Source organism: Oncorhynchus clarkii, chromosome 13, assembly GCF_045791955.1.
Source record: "Oncorhynchus clarkii lewisi isolate Uvic-CL-2024 chromosome 13, UVic_Ocla_1.0, whole genome shotgun sequence".
Classification (NCBI taxonomy): Eukaryota; Metazoa; Chordata; class Actinopteri; order Salmoniformes; family Salmonidae; genus Oncorhynchus; species Oncorhynchus clarkii.
Genome location: NC_092159.1, coordinates 36,884,912 through 36,911,144, shown reverse-complemented (window position 1 = coordinate 36,911,144; position 26,233 = coordinate 36,884,912). Strand labels below are relative to the sequence as shown.

Genomic DNA, 26,233 nt, shown 5'->3' with positions numbered 1-26,233 from the left:
GCAAAATACAGTACAGCATGCAAAAAAAGTAATCTGTTTTTAAAAAATATAGGTGTTTGATGCAGACTAAAATGTTATTCTGCGCATGATGACGCGCAAAAGTACGTATGTCTCCGCTTCACACGGCTAGCTAGCAGGAAGTATGTTGAATCCGTGGAGAAAAAAATGACCGAAGAACCAAAGTCGGTTGTTGATCTGAAAAAATAACAAGTCTCCTAAATGAGAACGCAAATGCTGCGTTTTTCAGATTCGGCATCATTCGCTCTGGTGCAAAGAACGTCATTAAACGGGTAAGTCGAGTGCGTAAAACGTATAAAAAATATATGTTTTCCATCAATGGGCCAGAGTGTATTTGTCGAGATCTTTGTTGGTTCTAGGCTAGCGCACGTTAGCCAGCAAGCTAACCTTTGCGTGCCACGGTTATTTGGCTTGCTAAGGCATTAATTGAAATAATATGTTCTGTGCAGATAACAAGGGAATATACATACATGTATGCAGAATGTGCATCTTATATTTATTTGCGCTTGCAAAATGTAGAGTTAACGACTTCCGTTTTCCTTGTATTTTTTTAGCATCGTGGGGGGTACTTAGCTAGGCGGCCGCGCTAGCTAGTTTGTCGGGTCGTTGCAGATTATTACATTAGTTTGCCAGGTCAATTGCTCCTTGAGGTGAAGTAATGTCTCACATTTAGCTACACTTGTATTATAATAACATTTAATATGCATGTATATGATCCGAAGTCATCTCTTTCACAACTTGACCTAGCTAAAAGGCTAATGTTTGCACAGCTAACTTAGCTAAAACGCGGCTAGCGTACTAGCTAATTGCAAATAGCTTCTTAGAAAGCAATTTGATGGAAATTTAGTCGTTCTCTTATATTTTTGTGTAAAGCGAATTCGCATTATATTTAAACATTTTAATAATTCGTTGTTTCAGTTAACTATGCATTTATGAGCAAAATGTCATAGTTTATGCTTTCTCGGTCCTCCGGCCTTGACGTTGCCTAATTTGGGGAGTCGTCCGATGGAAAAGAGCACGGAATGTCTCGGTGGTAAAGATGCCCTGCTTTTGTCCTGAAAATGTTACGCTGTGTGAACTATGTAGAAAATTCAAGCCAAGGTCACGGATCGCGTTAGAATCGCCGCCCACCACAAAATCAGATTATACATTATAAAAATTATTTCGAATTACAGTTTCATGGGCCTCCTTAATATGAAAGAAAAACATTGTATTTGTTGAAATGTAGCTCCAGACCCAAGTCGTCCGAGCTCTCAACCAAAACAATGCACGTGTAAACATCGAGTCACACAAAGTAAATGTAAAGATATTAGCAAAAGCAAACGGTGTATGTACAACTATTTGCGCGTTAAATGTAAAGATGGTTGTGATTTCGCTGTTTAAAATAGTTTATTCTGCTATCAAATGAGTTTCGCTTGTTTTCTAGGCTAACTAGTTACATAATTGTATTTGACAGTTCTTAGACATTGTATTTGTTTTGTTTGCATTTAGTTGTAAATGGGAATTAGTCAGTGGTCAGTATTCCAAAGTTGTTTATGCTTCACCTCCCCATTCTTACGTTTTAATAATTCTGCTACTTGCATCATTCACACCACGTTTGATAATGGCCACTCGAGCCTCCCCAAAGAGAACAGAAACTATGGCTTCTGTAGGCCAGAGATTTAAATCGGGTCACTTTTTACACCATGGGCCCATTGTGATTTTTTTTTGCTATCATTTGAATAGACATATGCCTTTATTCCAACCTGGGCTCAGCTCAGCAATGAATATGCTTCAAAGTGTAAACAACAGATGACAGACAACCTAAACTGTAGACAAAGTGCTACCCATCTGGTATTTCGCTACACAGATCTTGATTGGCTTGATGAGCCTAGCACATCCAGATGGCCTGTCGTCAGAGCCCTGGGTCAGGGTACCATCCCAGAGGTTATGGGGCTTTCACTTTCACAAGAGAACTGTAAGACTAAACCATGCAGGGTATAAAGTGTGTTCTGTTGAGGTCACTTGACTGCAGGAACTAATACTGGTAAGCCTGTGTCAATACTAGGCCTATGTTACTGAAAATGACCAATGTTGCATTTGACCCATTTTTTTAAATGAGAATTGTGTGTACAACTGTAATATCAATCTTGCATTAGCTTATATTTTAGTCCAACATCTCAAATTTGGATGAATTATCACAGAATTTACATAGATTGTGAAAAATGTGAAATTAGGCATTCCACAAACCTTTGTATTGTCTTTTGTGCTGTAAATGTGCAAACTATAGGTGTGGTTCCCAAGATCCTTCAGGAAGAACTTGGCACACGACACATTGGTCAGCCTGGCGGAAGCGAACACAAGCTGCAAACGTGCCACATCCAATAAAACAAATGCCATGTCTAAAAGTTCTCACAACACAAGTCCTTAGTTAGCACATATGCCTAAATACAATCAGTAAAACTTTGAATCCACACTGACAACTGTCAGATGATAAATCATATGTACAAATAAACTATAGACTAATTTGAACAAATGTCCTATTCAAACATTGGCAAAACATAAAGCATTGAATTCTATAAATGTAAGACAACATATATTTTTTAAGTTTGTCGATGCATATTCACAGTTGTAATGACTCCAAAGTAACCTTTATGGTGTCCAAAGAGCTTGTGAACTGATATCATGTTTTTTCACCCCACAATAAAGCACAAGTGTTGAATGTTAAAAGGGCAGTGCAGTTCAAAATTTGTTTTTTTTATCTCACGTTTCCATAAAGGTCAAAATAACACACCGAAATTGTGAAAATTATGATAAAGCCCCTTTTTGTGTAAGAGCTGTTTTAAAAAATCCTGGAATTTCAGCCTGTTCAGGTGGGATGGAACTTTTGGCCCACAACATGTCACAATGTGATCTGAGTATAATAGACCAATGGCAGTTCATCTGATGTGGATGGGCTCTAGACCAGCCTTTCAGGGCTGTGTAGGTAAAAATCTTTTAATTTGTGTCTGCCCTAACGGTGGGAGTTGTCGGCAAGGCAGGCAGGAGGGGGAAGATCAGGTGGGAACATTCTAGCCAATGAGAGGGCAGCTACGCGTGTTCAAAACAAACAACTATACAATTGCATTCACTTATTACTAAATTCGTAACAACCTAAACTTTATGAAACTTCAATTTGATCAAATAAGCTCCCCACTTGGTCTGCTTATTGCTGTATTCTCATGTGGACAAATTGACAGGAGTGGAGCCTCGCTTCGCCTGTTCTTCTTACCAGGGGTAGGCAACTAGAGTCAGCTGGAGGGTTTTTGGCGGAGCTGATTGTTGGGGGGCCGGATCATAATAATTTTAAATGCAAATTGACCATAATTTAGCCCACCAGGGATGATTTTTGGCCCGCGGGCCACCTGTTTTCGACCCCTGACCTAGACACTTGTGGTGATCTGAGAAGATTGAACAGGTGGAGGAAATATGTCAAAATTCCACCAAGTCTATCAGAGGGCAAGGTAAAGATTTTACCATATTGCCTCTTAGATCTCCAAGTGTCTAGGGCAGAGATATAAACGTTTTACCCTCCCAAGGTCAGGACTACTGCTGGTTTTCTGTTCGACCTGATAATTAATTGCACCCACATGGTGTACCATGTCTAAATCAGTCCCTGATTAGAGGGAAATAATTTTTAAAAGCAGGGTCTAGGGCACTCAAACTAAGCTTTGGACCTTCAAAGCCAGTTCCACTGAATTTTCTTCATGTTCCCCTCTAATCAGGGAGTGATTTTGACTTGGGACACCAGGTGTTGGTAATAAATTAAGTACCAGCAGCCTCCAGACTAGAGGTCGACTGATTTAATCAGAATGGCCGATTAATTAGGGCCGATTTCAAGTTTTCATAACAATCGGAAATCGGTATTTTTGGGCGCAGATTTGCCGCTAATTTTTATTTTATTATGTTATTTTTTTTACACCTTTATTTACTCTTTATTTAACTAGGCAAATCAGTTAAGAACACATTCTTATTTTCAATGACGGCCTAGGAACGGGGGGGGGGGGGGTTAACTGCCTCGTTCAGGGGCAGAAAGACAGATTTTCACATTGTCAGCTCGGGGGATCCAATCTTGCAACCTTACAGTTAACTAGTCCAACGCAATAACGACCTGCCTCTCTCTCTCGTTGCACTCCACAAGGAGACTGTTACGCAAATGCAGTAAGCCAAGGTAAGTTGCTAGCTAGCATTACATTTATCTTATAAAAAACTATCAATCATAACTAGTTAACTACACATGGTTGATGATATTACTAGATATTATCTAGCGTGTCCTGTGTTGCATATAATCTGACTGAGCATACAAGTATCTGACTGAGCGGTGGCAGGCAGAAGCAGGCGCGTAAATGTAACAGTATAACTTCAGACCGTCCCCTCGCCCATACCCGGGCGCGAACCAGGGACCCTCTGCACACATCAACAACAGTCACCCACGAAGCATCGTTACCCATCGCGCCACAAAAGCCGCGTCTCTTGCAGAGCAAGGGGAACTACTACTTCAAGGTCTGAGCAAGTGACGTCACCGATTGAAACGCTATTTAGCGCGCACCGCTAACTAAGCTAGCCGTTTCACATCCGTTACATAAACATGAATTCAAACAGCACTTTCGTGCGTTTTGCCAGCAGCTCTTTGTTGTGTGTCATTGCGCTGTTTATGACTTACAACCTATCAACTCCCGAGATGAGGCTGGTGTAACCGAAGTGAAATGGCTGGCTAGTTAGCGCGCGCTAATTGTGTTTCAAACTTCACTCGCTCTGAGCCTTGGGGTGGTTGTTTCCCTTGCTCTGCATGGGTAACGCTGCTTCAATGTGGTGGCTGTTGTCGTTGTGTTGCTAGTTCGAGCCCAGGGAGGAGCAAGGAGAGGGATGGAAGCTATACTGTTACACTGGCAATACTAAAGTGCCTATAAGAACATCCAATAGTCAAAAGTTAATGAAATACAAATGGTATAGAGGGAAATAGTCCTATAATAACCACAACCTAAAACTTCTTACCTGGGAATATTGTAGACTCATGTTAAAAGGAACCACCAGCTTTCATATGTTCTGAGCAAGGAACTGAAACGTTAGCTTTCTTACAAGCACATATTGCACGTTTATGTTCTTCTCCAACACTTTGTTTTTGCATTATTTAAACCAAATTGAACATGTTTCATTATTTACTTGAGGCTAAATTGATTGTATTGATGTATTATATTAAGTTAAAATGGGTGTTAATTCAGTATTGTTGTAATTGTCATTATTACAAATACATTTTTAAAATTACATTTATTTATTTTTAAAATTGTCTGATTAATCGGTATCTGCTTTTTTGGTCCTCCAATAATCGGCATCGGCGTTGAAAAATCATAATCGGTCGACCTCTACTCCAGACCCTGTAGGGCAGCATTTCCCAAACTCTGTCCTAGGGCACCCAAGGGAAGTACGTTTTGGTTTTGCCCTACCACTACACAGCTGATTTAAAATTACAAAGCTTGATGATTAGTTGATTATTTGAATCAGCTCTGTAGTGCTAGGGCAAAAACCAAAACGTGCACCCCTTGCGGTCCAGAGGACCGAGCTTGGAAAACCCTGTCGTATGGTCAGAGTTGAGTACCACTGGTCTAGGGGATTTGGGGCTAGGGGTTGGCCCAATCCCAAATTGAACCTTAAACCTTTCGCCCAATGCACTTCTGGAGATCTGAGAGGATTTGATTGGTATAAGCAATATGGTGCAACTTCCCCCTGGCCTATCAGAGGACAAGGTAGAGTTATTGCGATGTTACTTAAAGTACGCCTATCAGATCTCCACAAGTTTATAGGGGCCGATTTTGGGATTGGGCTTTTGTTTCTGGACATCGCCTCAATTTCAGGACCATTAAGCATGAAACGCAGAGAATCAGACTGCCGATAGGTACTTATCACAGTGGGAGTCCATTCCTTCTCTTGCTAGAACAAAAGTGTTGCCGACCTGGTAGCGATGAGCATGCCGTTTCTACTTGTAGAATCGCAGTGCTCGTCAGTGGCCAAAAACTTTTTTAAAAGCTACCCTAACCAGAAACCGTGGATAGATGACAACATTCGCACAAAACTGAAAGTGCAAACCACTGCATTTAACCATGGCAAGGTGACTGGGAATATGGCAGAATAAAAGCTGAGTAGTCTTTTCCCTCTGCAAGGCAATCAAACAGGCAAAATGTCAGTATAGAGACAAAGTGAGTCTTAATTCAATGGCTCAGACGTACTGTATGTGGCACGGTCTATAGATAATCACAGACTACAAAAGGAAAACCAGCCACGTCGCGGTCACCGACGTCTTGCTTCCAGACAAGCTAAACACGTTTTTTGCCCGCTTTGAGGATAACACGGTGCCACCGGTGCGGCCCGCTACTAAGGACTGTGGGCTCTCCGTGGCCGATGTAAGACATTTTAAACTTGTTAACCCTTGCAAGGTTGCCGGCCCAGACTGCATCTTTAGCCGCGTCATCAGAGATGTGCATACCAGCTGGCTGGTCAGTTTACGGACATATTCAATCTCCCTGTCCCAATCTGCTGTCCCCACATGCTTCAAGATGGCCACCATTGTTCCTGTACCCAAGAATGCAAAGGTAACTGAACTAAATGACTATCGCCCTGTAGCACTCACTTCTGTCATCATGAAGTGCTTTGAGAGACTAGTCAAGGATCATATCACCTCCACCTTACCTGTCACCCTAGACCCACTTCAATTTGCTTACCGCCCCAATAAGTCCACAGACGATGCAATCGCCATCACACTGCACACTGCCCTATCTCATCTGGACAAGAGGAATGAATACCTATTTAAGAATGCTGGTCATTGACTATAGCTCAGCATTCAACATCATTGTACCCTCCAAGCTCATCAATAAGCTTGAGGCCCTGGGTCTCAACCCCGCCCGGTGCAATAGGGTCCTGAACTTCTTGACGGGCCGCCCCCAGGTGTTGAAGGTAGGAAACAACACCTCCACTTCACTGATCCTCAACACTGGGGGCCCACAAAGGTGTGTGCTCAGCCCCCTCCTGTACTCCCTCTTTACCCATGACTGCGTGGCCAAGCACGTATCCAATTCAATCATCAAATTTGCAGACAAACAGTAGCAGGCTTGATTACCAACAATGACGAGACGGCCTACAGGGAGGAGGTGAGGGCTCTGGGAGTGGTGCCAGGAAAATAACCTCTCACTCAACTTCAAAACAAAGGAGATGCTCGTGGACTTCAGGAAACAGCAGAGGGAGCACCCCCTGGTCACGGGACAGCACTGGAGAAGGTGGGATGTTAAGTTCCTCGGCGTACACTTCACGAACAAACTGAAATGGTCCACCCACACAGTGTGGTGAAGGCGCAACAGCGCCTCTTCAACCTCAGGAGGCTGAAGAAATGTGGCTCGTCACCTTAAACCTTAGAACTTTTACAGATGCACAATTGAGAGCATCCTGTCGTGGGTTATCACCGCCTGGTATGGCAACTGCACCACACACAACCTTGGGTCTCCAGAGGGTGGTGCGGTCTGCACGACGCATCACCCTGGGCAGACTACCTGCCCTCCAGGACACCTACAGCCAAAATGATCATCAAGGACAACAACCACCAGAGCCACTGCCTGTTCACCCCGCTATCATCCAGAAGGTGAGGTCAGTACAGGTGCATCAAAGCTGGGACCGAGAGACTGAAAATAGCTTCTATCTCAAGGTCATCAAACTGTTAAATAGCCATCACTAACACAGAGGCTGCTGCCTATACACACAAATCATTGGCCACTTTAATAAATTAAACACTAGTCACTTTAATATTGTCACTTTAATAATGTTTACATATCTTGCATTAATCATCTCCTATGAATATACTGTATTCTATACTATTCTACTGTATCTTAGTCTGTGCCGCTCTGACATTGTTCATCCATATATATTTATATTTTCTTAATTCCATTCCTTTACTTAGATTTGTGTGTATTGGGTATATGTTGTCAAATGGTTAGATATTTCTGCACTGTTGGAACTAGAAGCAAAAGTGTTTCACTACACCCGCAATTACATCAGCTAAACACGTGTATGTGACCAATAAAATTTCACTTGGCTTTGAGCCAATCAGAGAGCACAATGCCCCACGTGGGGGAGCCAACAAGAGTGACAAAAATGGCATTTTCTCTCTCCACGGATAAGCCAGTCACACTTCATATGCATTAGGTTATGGGATGGTAGCTAGCTAAGTGCACAGACGCAATGTACACAACACTAAATACTTCCCCCAAGCTAGCTAACCACTATAGCTAGTATTGATGTTCTAATTAAATCACAATGGATTAGTTTCCATGAAACAGCTTCCTGTGTTAGCTGCCGCGCTAATGCAGTGTCCTTAGCTAGCTAGCTAGCTATGTTGTGCTAAACATTTGGCTATGTGCTGGCACTGGGATTATGTAGAGTGAATTGAATTGTTTCTTCATCATCTTGTTAGGTAGTTATCTAGTTGATACTGGCCATTCTACAAAATAGCAACATCAGCGCAACTAGCTAGCTAGCTAACGTTGGAATCTAGACCATAAACTAAGCCAAACACACGGAAATGCATTGCCAAACAACGCTACTGCCTTCTTCTGGTTTGTAGTATTTTAAGGATTTGTGACTGATGACTTCAAGGTCTTTGCTGTGAGATTTACTGCCCGACACTCTGTTCAGAAGTGCAAATTACTCTTGGCTGGCATACGGTAAACAATCCTGTGTGTGTTCCTGCTCTTACATGTAGGTATGCTTGATTTACCCTGCCCAGCACCCTTGATAGGTAGAGTTTCAATGTTGGAAACATTTTATTGGTCTGAATGACTGATGCGGCGGATTTTCAACTGGTTTGCTTTTCCCAGACAATTACTATTCCAATGAAGGTGTTCTTTGTCATATTTCTTGCAGTATAGAATAGATAACCTTTCCATGTTGACAGTGCAAATGGCTAGACGTTCAGTATGTATAATCGTTTCTGGTTTGAGTCTCTTCAAAATTATTTAATGCCTCCTTTGTTTTTCCAATTTCAACAGTGCTCTTCCAGTGCCTGCTCCGTGTCCAGATCCTTCCGGTGCTGCCCTGACGGGGTGGTATTGAATGGCTGAAAGAGAAGACTTTCTTCAGCTCTGGGAAGAAAATGGCTGACGCCACAGAGTCCAAGAGCTAAGACTCTATTTTACCCTTGTCTACTTTGTTTATTATCTTGAGATTTGAATACCCCTTCCTTAAATGTATACGCCTACTATGGCAATGCATGATATGAGCCGTGTCAAGGGTTTCCCCTGTAAAGAGTGTGATATGGTTTGCCCCAGTACCCCTAGTCTATTAGAACACATGAAGGCTCACTACCAGCAAGAAGAAAATGGGAGGTTTGAGTGTGAGCAATGTGGCCGCATCTATAAGCATGCTGGCAGCCTGGCCAACCATAAGAAATCCCATGAAGTGGGTTCCTTTCAGTGCCCAGTCTGCACCAGAACCCTGCCCAATGCTGTGGCTCTGAAGAACCACCTCCGTATCCACACCCTATCCCCAAGCAGTGCCCAGGCAGAGGAAGACGGCGGTGACGAAGGCGCTGAAGACGGACATGATGAGAGGAACTATGGTCTTGCACAAGACCTGTCTGATGGCTTTGCCCGCAGTCACCTGAACAGCAGTGGAATGGGTCATGGTGTGATGTCACATGACCCAGATGATCATAAGAAGTCACCTGTAACCGATGACGCCTGGGATCGTCCATTCAAATGCGATCAGTGTGATAGGACCTACCGCCACCATGGGAGCCTGGTTAATCACAAGAAATGTCATCAGGAAGGGGCGTTCAAGTGCACCGTCTGTTACAAGCAGTTCAACAACCTGGCTGCTCTCAATGGTCATGAGCGAACCCACTCAAAGTTTAAGACTCCTGGAGCATCGATGGTTAACAACATACATGACTCTGTGACTGATCAGCGTTCGTCTGCTCCCCAAACCGATGATGCAGCTAACTGCTTCTGCCACCTGTGCCAGGTAGCTTTGCCCAACAAGAGTGACTTCCAGGAGCACATCCTGTTGCATAATGCAGCCTCCTCTTCACTGGGTCTTTCCCGTAGTTTCCCTGGGATAATGGCGCACAATCTCAGCACTGTCCGCTCCCCAGCATACACACCTGCCCTGGGTGACCCTCTGCCGCTTCCTCCTTTGCCAAATGATAAACGTGGCCCCTTTGACCCAATGCTTGGACCTCCTGTTAATAATCCCATTTACACTTGTGCATACTGTGGGGCTGGGCATCCTGATCTGGAGAGCCTCAAAGTTCATTACCTGACCCATGACCCCCACCCAGGCTCCCATGGTCAGGATGGTATCCTGAACACTGATGGGATTGGCTCTAACTCTAACCCATCACCATCTGGAGAGAGAGTGCAATCTTCTTCTGATGATGGCGAACGTCGTTTCAAGTGTCAGGATTGTGGGAAAAGCTACCGCCATGCTGGAAGCCTGGTCAACCACAAGCGCTCCCACCAGACTGGCCTCTACCAGTGTACCATCTGCTGCAAGCAGTATCCGCACTTGGCAGCCTTGCATAGCCACCTCCGCAGCCATAAGGGAAGAACATCCAACCAATCATCCCTCAACACTGAAGGTGACTGGCTCTCCTCGGAACCCCTGACACTTGACTCTCAGAATAGTTATGTGCAGGAGGGGAGCGGCGCAACCACCCCTATCTCCCTCCCTGGAAATCTTGGTGACGCTGCTCACTTTGTACCTGATGGTGGACACAGCAGTGGTTTGGATTCACTGGAGTTCCATGATCGATTTGATGGCTCCCTTGCCCAGAGCAACTCTGGGCACTCCCCTCTTCCCCAGAACCACCGCCAGGCTGATAGACACATGTGCACTGACTGTGGAGAAATGTATGGAGACATCTCTGGCATCAAGTCTCACATGTGCCCCCAACGGCGACAGAACCAGGGGATGTCCAATGGATTCATGGGAAACATGAGTGGCTACAACAGTCCTGGAGGCGCTGCGCTCCCTTCAGGTGGAGGAAATGTGAAAGAGAGCAATGGACAGCGCTCTCAGTATGGTTCTCAGTCCCATGCCCAAGGAGGGGGGAAAAGGATGAATAAAGAAGATGAAGATGATGGTGAAGTGTACCAGTGCTCGGTGTGTGGAAACCATTATGCCAGCCTCAGAGCTCTGAGGAGCCATCTGCGCAGCCATGCTAACAATCCCACAGGGCCTGGGACTTCGGCACTTTCGCCTAACGGTGAGGCAGACTGGAGGATTATCTGCAGCACCTGTGGCCAGAGCTTCTCCAGAAAGCAAGACCTGTTAAACCACCAACTGATTCATGGGCCACAAAGGTCCGATGCAGCAGCGCAGAGCATGGGGGCCGATCCCACCAATACTAATGGCAAAATGGATGGTGATGGGAGGAATCACATTTGCGTTGACTGTGGCATGTTCTTTGCTGATCGCCATCACCTGATTACTCACCTGTGTCCTGGAAAGGGAAGAGGAGGAGTGCTGAGCAAAGAAGGATTGAATGGCGCTAAAGGGATGACTGGCGGAGACGGAGTTGGTGGCGGCGGAGTTGGAGGACCTGGGGGCAGTCGTGATATGGGAGGACAGGACCGTAGACAACAGATGCCAGATTCAGAGGATCGACCCCACAAATGTGACCAGTGTGGAAGGGGCTACAGGCACCCTTGCTCCCTGCTCAACCACAAGAAATCTCACAAGACCGGAGTCTTCAGATGCCTTGTCTGCCAGAAGCGCTACTACAACCTGCTGGCCCTCAAGAACCACCAGAGGACCCACTTTGATTTAAAAAGGTAAGCTTTTGTTTGATGTTTTTCCCCATTGAGACTTGTTTGTCTTTGTGGGCGTATTAATAACATAAGATCTGTTTGCATAGCTGAATTTGGTCCAAATTTCCAGTTGACATCAATAGGACAGTTTACACTAAAATCTGGATTGTACAGTATCTCTTCCATAGATTGGTTTTTATTTTCTCTGAAATAATGAGATGTGGTATTTTTCATTGTAATAATACTAGATGAGTAAGAATAATCAATTTGCCTGTTGAAGGGCCTCCGCATTGATGTAAAAAAAATAGGCATTCGATTTGTTGAAGAAAACACACCGCTTTTCCCTCACTGTACAGCGGCACAGCTGAAAAACTAACAACATTGTCATTTTAATGTAGGAGTCTACTCTGTGCTACAGTCCAATCTGTAAAGCTAATTTAAAAACAAAACTCCCCTTAAGCAACCCCTAGGAACCCAAGAAATGGCCAGGCCATGACATTTTTGAATCCATTCTAAACGTAAAATGTATTTCTGACTGGTGATTTCCCTTTATTGGCTTGCTACAGCAAGGCTGCCGCTGGCACAGGGAGAAGCGGTCCCCAAGTGGCACCCGATTCCGAAACGATGGCTTTACTTGAATGGTAAATAACTTTCCCAAAATGTGCTTTTATCATCATTACTAAACGTAGCTAGTGCCCATTCAGCCAGTAGGCTTGTCCACTCATGATGTTAGGAGCGAGTTAAGTGGCTGGCAGATCGTGGAATAGGGAAAAGGAGTGCTTACCAATTCCTAACTCATCTTTAATTTGGTCCTAAAATTTTTTTGCAGGCACAAGTGTGAGGAGTGTGGGAAGGCCTTCAAGATCCAGAAGCAGCTGGAAAACCACCTTCGGCTCCATGAAGAACACCGAGCAAAGGCTCACGCCCAGCTCGCAAAACTAGGCAATGGAAGGTATCAAGGGGGACCCTCTGGCATGCAGGCCATGAGAGGAGAATCGTCCAAATCCCAGAACCCTGGCATGGGGGAAGTCAAGTATGGACAACAACAACAAGGCTTCAAGCAACCCTACTCAGAGGCTGGCACTTCAAGGGCTCAGAATTTTGATCTACAAGAAGGGGGACGACGACCCTTCGCCTGTGATGAGTGCGGACGGAGCTATCGTCATGCAGGTAGCTTGGCCAATCACAAGAATCTTCACAAAATTGGCGAATATCACTGCAATGTCTGCAACTCCACTTACCCGAACCGCCTGGCCATGAAAAACCATCTGCGTCTTCATTTTGCCCTCAAGAAGCACACTTGCCAGGAGTGCGGCAAAGGATTCCGTACCCAAAAGCAGCTGACCACCCACCACTCTGCACAGCTCTGCAAGGGGGCTGCAGGTGCTGTTGCTCAAATGGATTACGAGTGTGATGGGTGCTGTGAGGGTTTCGCTACTGCAGACCAGCTGGCTGCACATGACTGCCCTGCTCAGCAGCTCCCTTCGTCCTCTGCCTCCCTCAATAGCTCAAGCCTCAGCATCGATGGGGCTGACCTTGTGCCAGATGAACGCCCCTACAGCTGTGACATCTGCAACTGCTCTTACAAACATGCCAGCAGCCTGCTGAACCACAAGCACACACACAAGACGGGCACTTTTACTTGCACCTACTGCGACAAGCCGTACTCCAACTACATGGCGCTGCGCAACCACATGCGCATTCACACGCAGAAGAAGAGGCACATCTGCCACCACTGTGGGAAAGCATTCCGGCTAGCCAGATTCCTCCGCAATCACCAGAAGGTCCATGAGGAGGGCCACACACGCTTTGGCTGCACCAGCTGCGGGAAGAGCTTCCAGGGGAGGTCAGGCCTGGCGAGGCATCGCTGCGGGGAGAACCAGGTAGGCAAGGAGGGCAGGAGGATGGCCACTGCAAGCACGACAGGGGGAGAAGAGTGCCGGTACACGTGAGTTTTCGTCTGTTGTTTGTGATTCTTGAAGTGAAAATAGTGAAGATCATAGGTTTCTACATGTCTATTACAGGTATATGATCTCCAATCCGGCTTCCTTGGGACCATACGTGCACCGGAATTCGGATATTTCTGAAGTTTGGACAGATTGATTAGTGGAGACCAGATAAGTCACCCTGTTTGCTTTCAGTTAGATATACATTCGTTTCCTAGGCTACTATGAATCAGACTTGATTTGATTGTTCAGTTGGATGTTTTATTTTCTGCTTTTACAAAGAATACTGCCATTAATTGATATCAATTCAAACTAGCTGACATAGTATAATAAGTAAGATGTATGATTTGTGTGTTCCTTGTACTTGTTATGAATTGTAGTGCTCCTTTGTTTGTGCCTTCCCTGTCTCTTTTAATAGGTACATTGTACATTTTTAGGTTGTTGGTAGTGTAAACCTAGTTTAGTGGGTTTCTTTGTTTGACAAAGTCAAGGCACAAAAGCTGGTTAAAATGGTAAAAGACCATAGAAGTGAAAAGGTTCTTGTATGTTTGTTTTTTTTGTTGTTGCTGATATTACAGTAAAGACTACATTGATAAAGAGCATAGGTCTACCCTTAGATCCACAGTAAGTATTTGGAGCTTGCTACACTGCACATGCTTTGTTGTCATTTAGTTATTTTATGGGGGTGGGGCAATCTGCACTAAGCCACCATATTTCACCACAGTTGCGGCCAATAAGAAAGTCAGAATCGTTTCAATAACTTTGAAAGTGGGATGGAATTGTTGTATCCAAATGTGCAGTGCAGGGAGCCACACATACCTTCTAAGACTCTCAATCAAATAATTGAAAACTAATTTAATGACGATCCATATTCTCCCCCCCCCCCCCCCCTTGTTTCCACCGAAATGTGTCCCCCTTTTTACTATGTGTATAAATTGACTATTTCTTCTTGCAGGACATGGTAAACCACTTAGTCATCTCCAAAGCTTTAAGCCGGATTCCAGATCATATACCTGTACAAATTATTTTGAGATATATAAGTTTTATCTAATGGAAAAGTGGTAACCAGCCAATTTAGTTTTGTTAGATTAGTAAAAAATGGACCGCAAGCAGTTACTAATTTCTTCTTTTTCTATTCTCTCTCCACAGATGTGACCAGTGTGGCCGCTCCTACGCCCATGCCAGCTCCCTCCTCAACCACAAAAACACCCACACCGTCGGCATTTACCACTGTGCTGTGTGCCTCAAGACCTATTCCAACCTCCTGGCCCTCAAGAACCACCGGCGCATCCATTCAGAGATTCGGCGTCACCGCTGCCCAGAATGCGGCAAGGCTTTCCGTGTCTCCTCCCAGCTCAACAGCCACCGTCGCGTCCACCTAAAGGAGAGGGAGCTAACTTGTGGCCCCTGCCAGCGCAGCTTCCCCAGCCAGGCCAGCTTCCGGCTCCACCAGGAGATCTCTCACGGCCAAGCCCCCAGGCCCCCCCAGCAGAAACAGGCCAGGGCTGGGGGAGCCTCTGGGGGCACATCCGGGGGCGGGAGCTCAGGCCTTAACTGGGACTCCGGCCTGGATCTCACGCTGTTGCAGGCCCAAGGACTGGTCCCCAATGGACTACCCAAAATGAACTCCCTGTCCTTCCAAGGCCCCAGTGGCAGCAGGAGCCGTGGGGCGACGGGGACCAAGTCGCACGTCTGCAACCAGTGCGGCCGCACCTACCTCCACGCCAGCTCCCTCCTCAACCACAAAAACAGTCACAAAACAGGCGCCTACTTCTGTAACTCCTGTCAGAAGGAGTTTCCCAACCTGATGTCCCTCAAGAACCACCGGCGTATTCACACTGAGCCCAAACGTTTCCAGTGCCCCGACTGTGGAAAGTCCTTCCGTGTGTCCACCCAGCTCATCTGCCACAGGCGCATCCACACCAAGGAAAAGCCCTTCTCCTGCCAGCAGTGCGACAAGCGCTTCTCCAGCAAGTCCAACCTGCGCCACCATCAGAAGGTGCACTGGAGCAGCTCAGCGCCCCCCACCATGGCCATGGGCGCTGCCAGCTTCTTGGGTATGCCCTCAGGCCCATTTCTATAAGTATGGGTGGGGGGTGGGGGTGCTAGTGTGAGATGCATTGAAATGCCAAGGTTTTAGAGGTGCCAAAACTCTTAGTCCCCTTCCTTCTCATTCACCACCATCTCGCTCTTGTTGTATAGTGTGAGGTTTATATCTGTATATTTTCACAGAACAGATGATGTGTTTTAGAGACCCAGGCCCTGCATGCAACCTGAGACCAGGGAGGGTAGAGGGGGAGAGGACTGACTTGGCATGGACAACATCTACACTGGTTAAGACAGTCTGGTGGCAAAAGCTTCCCCCATCCGCTTCATCCCAACCAGCATGGCTACTCTTGCTTGCATTCACTCGATGGCCTTTGCTAGGGGACAAGAACCCATTCGCCTGTAATGGTACACAAGGATTACTGCTCACTCAGTGTAGGATGCGTGCTAGACTTCTCTGTTCGGCCCTTTAGAAACCTTTATGATATACTGTTGTCATAGCCCCTGTTGCATGTTGCACAGTAGATGATTGTAGATTTCTCTGTGTTTTATTGACAGTTAAGCCCCAGTGTCAAAGTTACAGCAAACCTGGCACATTAGGAAGAACATCCTTATTATGCCATGCCAAGAGTGTGGCGTGACGCTCACCAAGTCAACCACATTGATGAATTTGACCAATGTTAAGGTTTTCTTTGTGGCATCTTTGCAGTTTGAATGCATTGCACATCACGACATCCCATTCCATATCTGTTGATTTTGGATAAAGCCTTTGCATGCGGCCTTTGTCCTGTTCTACAAAACATCTTAAACAGTAAGATTTTTTTTTTATTTCAAACAGTATCTCTGAGGTGAGCAATATGTTGGAACCAAGAGTGGAGATGTACTTTGGCATTGTAAAAATGTACTTTTAACGGTGAATTAATGCAGTGGATGGAGATGTCACATTTCTGTAATATAGAACTGACCTGAGGGTGTATTGCTCTCTTGTGAGGTTCTAATCGTTTTCTAACTTGTGTGTTTCTTGCAGCACGAAGATGAGCTTCAAACCTTATTATTCTGCAGATGACAGCAATGCTCTTTATCGGTTGCTTCTTTCTGGCATCACATTTGTGTATTCCTCCTAATATAAAAAAAATAAAATAAAAAAAAATGTTTCTGGGCACCCATATTTTAAACACTGCGCCTAACTAGTAAACATGTATAGACAATAAGTTGTGGTTTAAAAAAAAAAAAAAGGAAAAAAAAGTAAAGAAAATGTATATTGTTAGGCCCATGCCGGCATTTGGTTTTATCCTGTATCGTAATCGTACTTCTGACTGTATTATTTACAGTTCGACTTTTATAAAACAGATCATTGTAGAATGCATTTATTTATATTAACACTTGTAATGGAAAACGCTAGTCTTAGGATCTCTGTTTAGGAGCTGTGTTGTAACCACCCCCTTTCCTTACACTTACCCCTGACTATTCATCTTGTATGTATAATTGACATGGAGTCAAGTATGAAGGACTCCCAAAGAACACTTGTTACAGTACTCCTCCATGTTGTCTCAATTTGTTATGGTTTTAAAAAACAAAAGAAAAAAGTCCCTTGTACAATAAACGGGGAACTTGTATAATGTGTGTTTTTGATTGCCGTACAAAGATTTAAGGAATTATTTCTGAAGTGATGTTGTGACCGTCTCCCCTCAAGTCAGACTGGACTTCCTTTTGTTTCACAAAAAGCTCACACTCAAAAGGGATGACTTTGTGAATTGTTTGTGCGTTCAGTCCTCATTCTCAAGTTTTTGTTACACCTTAATCGTAACCCTTGTATTTATTAGTATTTCTTTTATTTAATTGCGTTTTGACTATTCAAAGCTCTGTGTGAACACCTTTTACTGGGAGCGCTGGTGCTAGTAAGTGAAATATAAAGTGACAGTGAAGTGATTTTTAAGAGCAATGTGCTAACTAGACCACAGGACAACTAACTATATTTTAATTGAACTCTTGCGTTTTCTCCAGAATTGGTTAAAAGTGGACACTTGCAACCATCATTACGGTTAGATTAGAAAGGATTAGGTTTGAACAACTATAATGAATAATTTTCAGTTCTAACTTTTTGTTTCATACATGTATGTAATGCCTACTACACACTTTTATAAACTATGTTTTCATAATTCATTTCTTAACAAAACCTGTCCATATTATAACCCTTAATGCGGAGTACTGAAAATAAATAGCTGGAAAACAAGTGAAGAACATTGTGGTGAATCAATTGTCCTTTAACTCCACGCTTTTAATGTACTTTGGAAAGGGTTGTGTTTTAATAATCAACTTGTTTTCACACAGGCCATTTTTAACCTGTGAAGGTGAAATCAACCTGGGTTAACTCGACCTTGTTAAAGACCTGGCTTGAACATTTTCACTTCAGTGAATTGGTCAAATTAAAATGTGTCTAGTTGAGGGGCCAAATAATTGACCTGTTTGAGGATATGTAAGGAAGGGGGGTAAACAATTGCAGATCTTTAAGCAAATGATGTAGACTGCGGATGAAGTTTGATCATGTTATTTACCTTGTTGCCTTTGGAAAGGCTGGTGCCCTCATCATACACCTTGGCCGTTGCTGATATTTTTTCCACTAAATGTTATTTTGACCAATCACATCAGATCTTTTCACATCAGATCTTATTCAGAGCTGATCTATATTAGATAAAATGGCAATTAGTGGAGAAAAAAGATTGGCATAAGGCTCCCTGTATAAACACAGCCCTAGAGGATTTGACCTCTTGTCATTTTCAGTAATTTGCTCATGTTAGTCCAAACAATTAAAAAAGAAAATGGACACTAATACACCTATATGAATCTTTAAGGTACCATCTTTGAATGCATTCCATTATCTTGATGCTATAATATTTGTTTGTTTTATGCAACACACAATCACAATATTGAGTTTACAATGTGGTTGTTGAAAATAGACCTTAATTTATAATCAACCAAATGCGTTTAGAGTTCTTTCATCCTTGGAAGAAGAATATCCTCAAACTCCTTTCTTTAGTTTTTCCACTTAGCTGATGTTTAGACCAACCTCATTTTTCCACGTAGGGTTTTTTACATTTTTTATCAACCCAGTCAAGTCTGAGTGTGCATATTTGCCGCTAGTTAGCTTAGCACGCTAACATAGTGTCCATATGGAATCTGTTGAGCTGATGCCAACGTCTAGCAACAACAGTGCATTTCTATTACATGTTTTTCAAGAGTGTGGTCACTATACACGTTGGATGGAGTGTCTGCGTGGTGGTGAAGTGTGTTTTTGGATGTCTACTTTTGTTCAATTGCTTCCTATAAGCTCTTAGATTAATATGTTAAACTAACAAGTGGCTGCTCAAATTAATGAAATAAAATATTTTTGTCTGGGTTGATTAAGGAACAGTCAAGTATTTGGAGAAACCAAATGAAATAGTTTTTTGAGTAAATTGTCCTAAGGGTTGTAGAATCAACATTGCAATATTGCAATTTTTGTGTATTTGTCACCATGAATATGAAACTAGCCCAGATATTGAAGACACAAATCTCTCACCCGTAATCTTACACATGTAACTCTGACCTGTTCCATATTTGTTTTGTTTTCATGTACATTTCGTCTTTTATATATGCATGATAGTTTGTGCTTAATAAAGATCCACCCGTGTTGAATATAATTAACTGTAGCTATACATTTGTTCCCAAATTGAGACATCAGATTCTTCCATCAAATTCAAAGGTTTACAAGGCTTTGTAAACGACCAAATGAAATACTGGTTGCTAGTGGAAATGCATAAATAACCCATATACCTGCAGTGTACAGTGGGAGAAGGACATTTACAACACATGTAGCCTCACCGTTTGACTCAAAGCTCAGTACGCCATTAGTGTAGGGAAGGCCAATTTGATTTGCCCAATGGTTTGATTGTATATTGAAAAGGCTCAGGTGAATTGCCCGAAAAACAATTTATTGTTAAAGGTGCTCTCTGTAACATTTCAGTGATATTTTTGACTCCCTCTCTGATTTTGAAGAATATGACATAAGTCCAAAATATTATTTTGTAGACGCAATATTGTTGGGCTTTCAACTTCTAAAAAGTAGAACCAATATTGAATCAAGAAGATGCTGCATTTTGTATAAACTGAGGGTAGCCATGACGTGCCACTCTGACAGTTCTTTTTGTTTTTGTCTCAATTAATAGTATTAATTTATTACTACTGATATATTAAGATCTATGTGCATGTGGAAATGTTACGGAATGCACCTTTAATTGTTGAAGAATTATTGATGAAGCTGTTTCTAATGCAGCTTTCAAATTAGTTCCCAGTGGAAAATTTCACTTGAAGGACTGTCCAAGTCGAAATTACAAGTACAGAGACATTTTTGTTACCTAAGTTGTGACGTTTATCCACTGAACTTTTTCCTTTTGACCACAAATCTGTTTTTGATAATTACAACCGTATCATTATGTATAATGTAGCTAGTCTGACCATATTGTGGATGTTAAGCAAGCTAGCTTACTTCATTAAGAATTGTTCCAACTTCAAAAGAACTTGAACACAACCATGTCGGGCTTATTACTTCCCAGTTTCGCCATTTTCCCCGAGCATGTGAAGCCAGCATGAATGTTTATACAAACGAAATATTAGAATTATGGCATGACACAATTCCTACATTTTACATTTTCAGGTCATCCACCAATTGGCGCAAGGAGACCACCCAAGTCGCATGTCTGTGACCAGTGCGGCCGTGGTTACCGCCATGCCGGATCCCTCCAGAACCACAAGAACGTCCACAAGACAGGTGCCTATTTCTGCAGCTCTTGTCAGAAGGAGTTCTCCAACCTGATGGCTCTCAAGACCCATCGGCGCATCCACACTGAGGTCAAACGCCACAGGTGCTCAGATTGTGGAAAGGCCTTTCGTGCTCCTAGCCAACTCATCGTCCACCAGCGCATTCACACCCAGGAGAAGCCCTTCTCCTGCCAGCAATGCGCCAAACGCTTCTCCAGCAAGTCCAACCTACGCCACCACATGAAGTTGCACTGGAGCGGCTCAGCTCCTTCCAGTTTCCTGGGTATGCGCTCAAGCCCATTTCTATAGGTGGGGGAAGGGAAAGTGCCACTGTGATATACATTGAAAAGCCAAGGTTTCTGGAAGTGTGGTTTAATACAAGTTCAACGTTTACATTTTCAGGTAAACCGGTAATTGGTGTGGAGGCCAAATCGCACGTCTGTGACCAGTGTGGCCGTGCTTACCGTCACGCTAGCTCCCTCCTCAACCACAAGACCATCCACAAGACAGGCGTTTATTTCTGCACCTACTGTCAAAAGGAGTTTCACAATCTGAACGCCCTCAAGAACCACCGGCGCATCCATACGGAGACCAAGCGCTACAAGTGCCCGGAGTGCGGAAAGTCCTTCCGTGTGTCCACCCAGCTCATAATCCACCGGCGCATCCACACCAAGGAGAAACCCTTCTCCTGCCAGCAGTGCGACAAGCGCTTCTCCAGCAATTCCAACCTGCGTCACCACATGAAGTTGCATTGGGGCAGCTCAGCGCGACCTGTGCGCACCAATGTGTCTGTGGCTGCTACCAGTGCCACCCTCTTGGCTCTGCCTCAGACCCATATCTATACAAAGTATGGGTGGGGGTGGGGAATTGGGAAGCATTGAAATGCCAAGGTTCTGGAGGTGCCAAAACTCTTCTTCACCCTCCTTCTCATTCACCACCATCCCCCCCTTTGTTATAGACTGTGATAGAGCAGGTTTATGTGGTTTAGACGCACAAGGCAATGCGACCCCAGACAATTGGAAAAAGTGGACTTGACATGGACACTATCTACACTGGTTATGATACAGGTTGCAAAATCTTCACTCATCCAATCAGTTAGCTGTGCTTACTGCATTCACTCGTTGGCCTTTGCTAGTGTACAACAACCCTTCTGCCTGCAATGGTACACCAGGATTACTGGTATATAAAAAAGTCAATATTAAGGTTTTGGGATTGTTCCTTTTTGACTGCTGCACATCATAACATCTCATCTGTTAATCTTCAGTGAAGCCTTTGCTTGCGGCTTTTGTTGTGTCATACAGCATAAAAGATATTGAAGAGTAACTCGTGGATTTTAAACATATGCGCGCAATATGTTGGATTGAAGAGTTGAGATGTACTTTGACATTTTACATTGTAAAGATTGAGTGTTAATGGTGAATGTAGTCATATAGAACTAACCTGTGATATAGAATATAGAACTGACCTGTAATATAGAATATAGAACTGACCTGAGGGTGTATTGCTCTCTTGTGAGGCTCTAATCGTTTTCTAGCTTGTGTGTTTCTGGCAGCACGAAGCTGAGCTTCAAACTTGTATTATTCTGCAGATGACGACAATGCTCTTAATGGGTTGCTACTGTCTGACATAACATTTATGTATTCCTCCCATTATTTCAAAATGGCTCTTGGCCCCAATATTTTAAACACTGCTCTTAGCCAGCAAGCGCGTATAGATGATAAAAAAACATGGATAAAGAAATGTATATTGTTGGGCCAGTGCCAGCATTTGGTTTTAACATGTATCATAATTATACATCTTACTGTATTATTCACGGTATGGCTTTTATAACTCATTATAGAATGCTTTAGGATCTCTCAGTTTAGGAGACGTGTTGTAACCACCCCTTGTCCTTACACTTACTCCAGACCATTCATCATGTACAGTTGTAGTCTAAAAGTTTACATACACTTAGGTTGGAGTCATTAAAACTCGTTTTTCAACCACTCCACAAATTTCTTGTTAACAAACTATAGTTTTGGCCCAGTCGGTTAGGACATCTACTTTGTAGTCATTTTTCCAACAATTTTTTACAGACAGATTATTTCACTTATAATTCACTGTATCACAATTTCAGTGGGTCAGACGTTTACATACACTAAGTTGACTGTGCCTTTAGACAGCTTGGAAAATTCCAGAAAATTGTGTCATGGCTTTAGAAGCTTCTGATAGTTGAAATCATTTGAGTCAATTGGAGGTGTACCTGTGGATGTATGTCAAGGCCTATCTTTCAAGGCCTACCAAACTCAGTGCCTCTTTGCTTGACATCATGGGAAAATCTAAAGAAATCAGCCAAGACCTCAGAAAAAAAATTGTAGACCTCCACAAGTCGGGTTCATCCTTGGGAGCAATTTCCAAACACCACGTTCATCTGTACAAACAATAGTATGCAAGTATAAACACCATGGGACCACACAGCCGTCATACTGCTCAGGAAGGAGAGGCGTTCTGTCTCCTAGAGAGGAATGTACTTTGGTGCAAAAAGTGCAAATCAATCCCAGAACAACAGCAAAGGACCTTGTGAAGATGCTGGAGGAAACAGGTACAAAAGTATCTATATCTACAGTAAAACGAGTCCTATATCGACATCGGCAAGGAAGAAGCCATTGCTCCAAAACCGCCATAAAAAAATCCAGACTATGGTTTGCAACTGCACATAGGGACAAAGATCGTACTTATTGGAGAAATGTCCTCTGGTCTGATGAAACAAAAATAGAACCGTTTGGCCATAATGACCATCATTATGTTTGGAGGAAAAAGGGGGAGGCTTGCAAGCCTAAGAACACCATCCCAACCGTGAAGCATGGGGGTGGTAGCATCATGTTGTGGGGGTGCTTCACAAAATAGATAACATCATGAGGATGGAAAATTATGTGGATATATTGAAGCAACATCTCAAGACACCAGTCAGGAAGTTAAAGCTTGATCGCGAATGGGTCTTCCAAATGGACAATGACCCCAAGCATACTTCCAAAGTTGTGGCAAAATGTCTTAAGGACAACAAAGTCAAGGTATTAGAGTGGCCATCACAAAGCTCTGATCTCAATCCTATAGAACATTTGTGGGTAGAACTGAAAAAGTGTGTGCGAGCAAGGACGCCTACAAATCTGACTCTGTTACACCAGCTCTGTCAGGAGAAATGGGCCAAAATTCACCCAATTTATTGTGGGAAGCTTGTGGAAGGCTACCCGAAAGGTTTGACCCGAGTTAAACAATTAAAAGGCAATGCTACCAAACACTAACTTCTGACCCACTGGGAATGTGATTAAATAAATTAAAGCTGAAATAAATCATTCTCTCTACTATTATTCTCACAATTTACATTCTTAAAATAAAGTGGGGATCCTAACTGACCTAAAACAAGGAATTTTTACTTGGATTAAATGTCAGGAATTGTGAAAAACTGAGTTTAAATGTATTTGGCTAAGGTGTATGTAAACTTCCTACTTCAACGGTATGTATAATTGACATGGATTCAAGGATGAAGGACTCTTTGACATTTTAAATTGACTGTACTTCCTTAAGTTTCCCTTGTACAATAAACAGGCAGCTGCTATGTGTGTTTTGATTGCAGTATGAAGTTTAAGGAAGATTAAGGATTATTGCTGACATGTTTGCCTTTTGAGTGATGTGTCTGTCTTCCCTCAACTCAGACTGGACACTTCTGTTTCACACACACACACAAAAAAACACAAACGGATAACTTTGTAAAAGTTTAGTGCATTTATTATGTTAAGATTGTTACTCTTGTATTGGAACCTTTGTATTCATTCATTAGCTAGTATTTCCATATACAATATTATATTCAACTATTCAAAGCTCTGTGTGAACGTATTTTACTGGGAGTACTGCTAGTAAGTGAAATATAAAGTCACTGAATTGATTTAGGAGTAATGTGATAAAACTAGACCAGAGGACAACTGTATATTTTAGTTATACCTGAAAATAGTATACAAAATGGACACTTGAACCTTCATTACAGCTAGTTTAGAAATAATTGCTTTTAACAAGTTTTAATTTAAAGTTCTTACTTTTTGTAGTATATATGTAATGCTTACTATACACTTTTATAAACTATGTTTTGATTATACATTTCTTAACAAAACTTGTCCATATTATAACCCCTAATGCGGAGTACTGAAAATAAAAGCTGGAAAAATGTGTTGTGAATCGCAATTGTCCTTCAGCTCCTCACACGTTGTATGTATTTAAGTTTTAAACAGTCACAATTTCTTTGAAGGTTGCTTCAATATTTCCAGGACTCCTACAGTATTTCATTGCTATAATCATGAACTGTTAAAAGCAGGGTTAAAGTAGGCCTGTTTTGGGGGCTCTTTTCTATGACAGTGCATTCCCTTCAGTCAGGAAGGCCTGTCATAGAAAAAAGAACAAATATATTCACCATCATGATCAATAAGGCTTTGTTCATTTGTGCTCTCTCAGACAGTTTACCTGAGCGGTCTGCAGTTAATCCCACTTCCGTTTCCCAATGTCCATGCCCATTCGGAATGATGAATGTGACCTAAGCCCCATGTACCATGGGAGAGCAGAGGAGTCTAGCATCAAGGCAAATCCCCCTGGGGCCAAGGACTGTGACTGTCCTGAGAGTCCAGTAAGAGGAAGCCATTCATCACTGTCTGGGGGCTTGTGACCCTGGTGTTCTGTTGATGCCATGAGGGGGCAGTGAGGGGGCCACTACATATTCCCAAATGGCACCCTACTCCCTACAGTGCACTACTTTCGACGAGGGTCCATCCCACTGGGCACGGACATCAGTTCAACATCCAGTTTTGATTGACATTTGGATGAGTTGTCAACTAACGGGAATTCAATGATGTGGAAACAACATTGACTCAACCAGATTTTGCCCAGTGTGTAGGGAATAGGGTGCCATTTGGGACATAGACAGAGTCTGGATGTGCAGCCATGAGGGGGTAGTGGGGGAGTACAGCATGTGGATGTGGAGGTAACAGACTATTGAATCCCTGCACAAAATGGAGTACTGTATTTATTTAGGTGTTCTTTCAGAAATGTTCAAATTGGTTCTTTTCGTTTGTTGATTGGTGGAGCTAGATTAGTATGGCTGACACAGATGGGAATGGTTTAGTTAATCAAAAACAGGCCTTTTTGTTTGCATTTCCTTTTTATCTCCATCTTGAATTTCCTACTTCTCCACATTCCCCATTCAGGTCATTTCATTGTGGTTTTGTGTCAGTCTTTCACCGAAACCTTGTGTAAAGTATTGTACATTCAGATGTTAAAATATGTGCTGTGTCATTTAACATACTATCTAATTAGAATCAGCACATAGCAGAGGACAGATGAAACAAAACAATCATAAAACCTCAATGGTAAGTAGCCATGATGAGGTGATGGGGATAGAATTTGCACCAGGGTGAGTGATCAAAGTGGGGATGTCTTGCATGCCTTAATGACGAGGTCATAATGTGTAGACTGGACCGTGAGTCATGGATTCCTAATGGTCCTTTTGGGAGGCTGGGAACATGATGGGCACTGTGCTGGAGGAGCTAACCCACACAGCATGGCTGAGCAGCTGTTCAAAGCCCTTTGTTCAAAGGG

At 43.2% G+C, this 26,233-nt stretch overlaps 1 protein-coding gene across 5 annotated transcripts; it reads left to right on the top strand.

Annotated features, from left to right (window-relative positions):
* Positions 1–51: 51 nt before the first annotated feature.
* On the top strand, positions 52–24,813 carry LOC139364612 (zinc finger protein 208-like). Of its 5 annotated transcripts, none has more exons than XM_071101497.1 (7): positions 52–290; positions 9,066–11,849; positions 12,392–12,466; positions 12,655–13,773; positions 14,921–15,828; positions 20,511–20,897; positions 21,017–24,813. In XM_071101497.1, the coding sequence occupies exons 2-7, from the start codon at positions 9,262–9,264 to the stop codon at positions 21,493–21,495; spliced, it is 5,556 nt and encodes a 1,851-aa protein (XP_070957598.1). In that variant the 5' UTR covers positions 52–290; positions 9,066–9,261; the 3' UTR covers positions 21,496–24,813. The 5 variants fall into 5 exon arrangements, 3 of the variants coding, with proteins under 3 accessions (XP_070957598.1, XP_070957599.1, XP_070957600.1); XR_011626487.1 differs by lacking the exons at positions 20,511–20,897; positions 21,017–24,813 and adding exons at positions 16,527–16,628; positions 16,845–16,958 and having other exon boundaries at positions 105–290; XR_011626486.1 differs by lacking the exons at positions 20,511–20,897; positions 21,017–24,813 and adding an exon at positions 16,845–16,958 and having other exon boundaries at positions 105–290; positions 14,921–16,628.
* Positions 24,814–26,233: the final 1,420 nt, after the last annotated feature.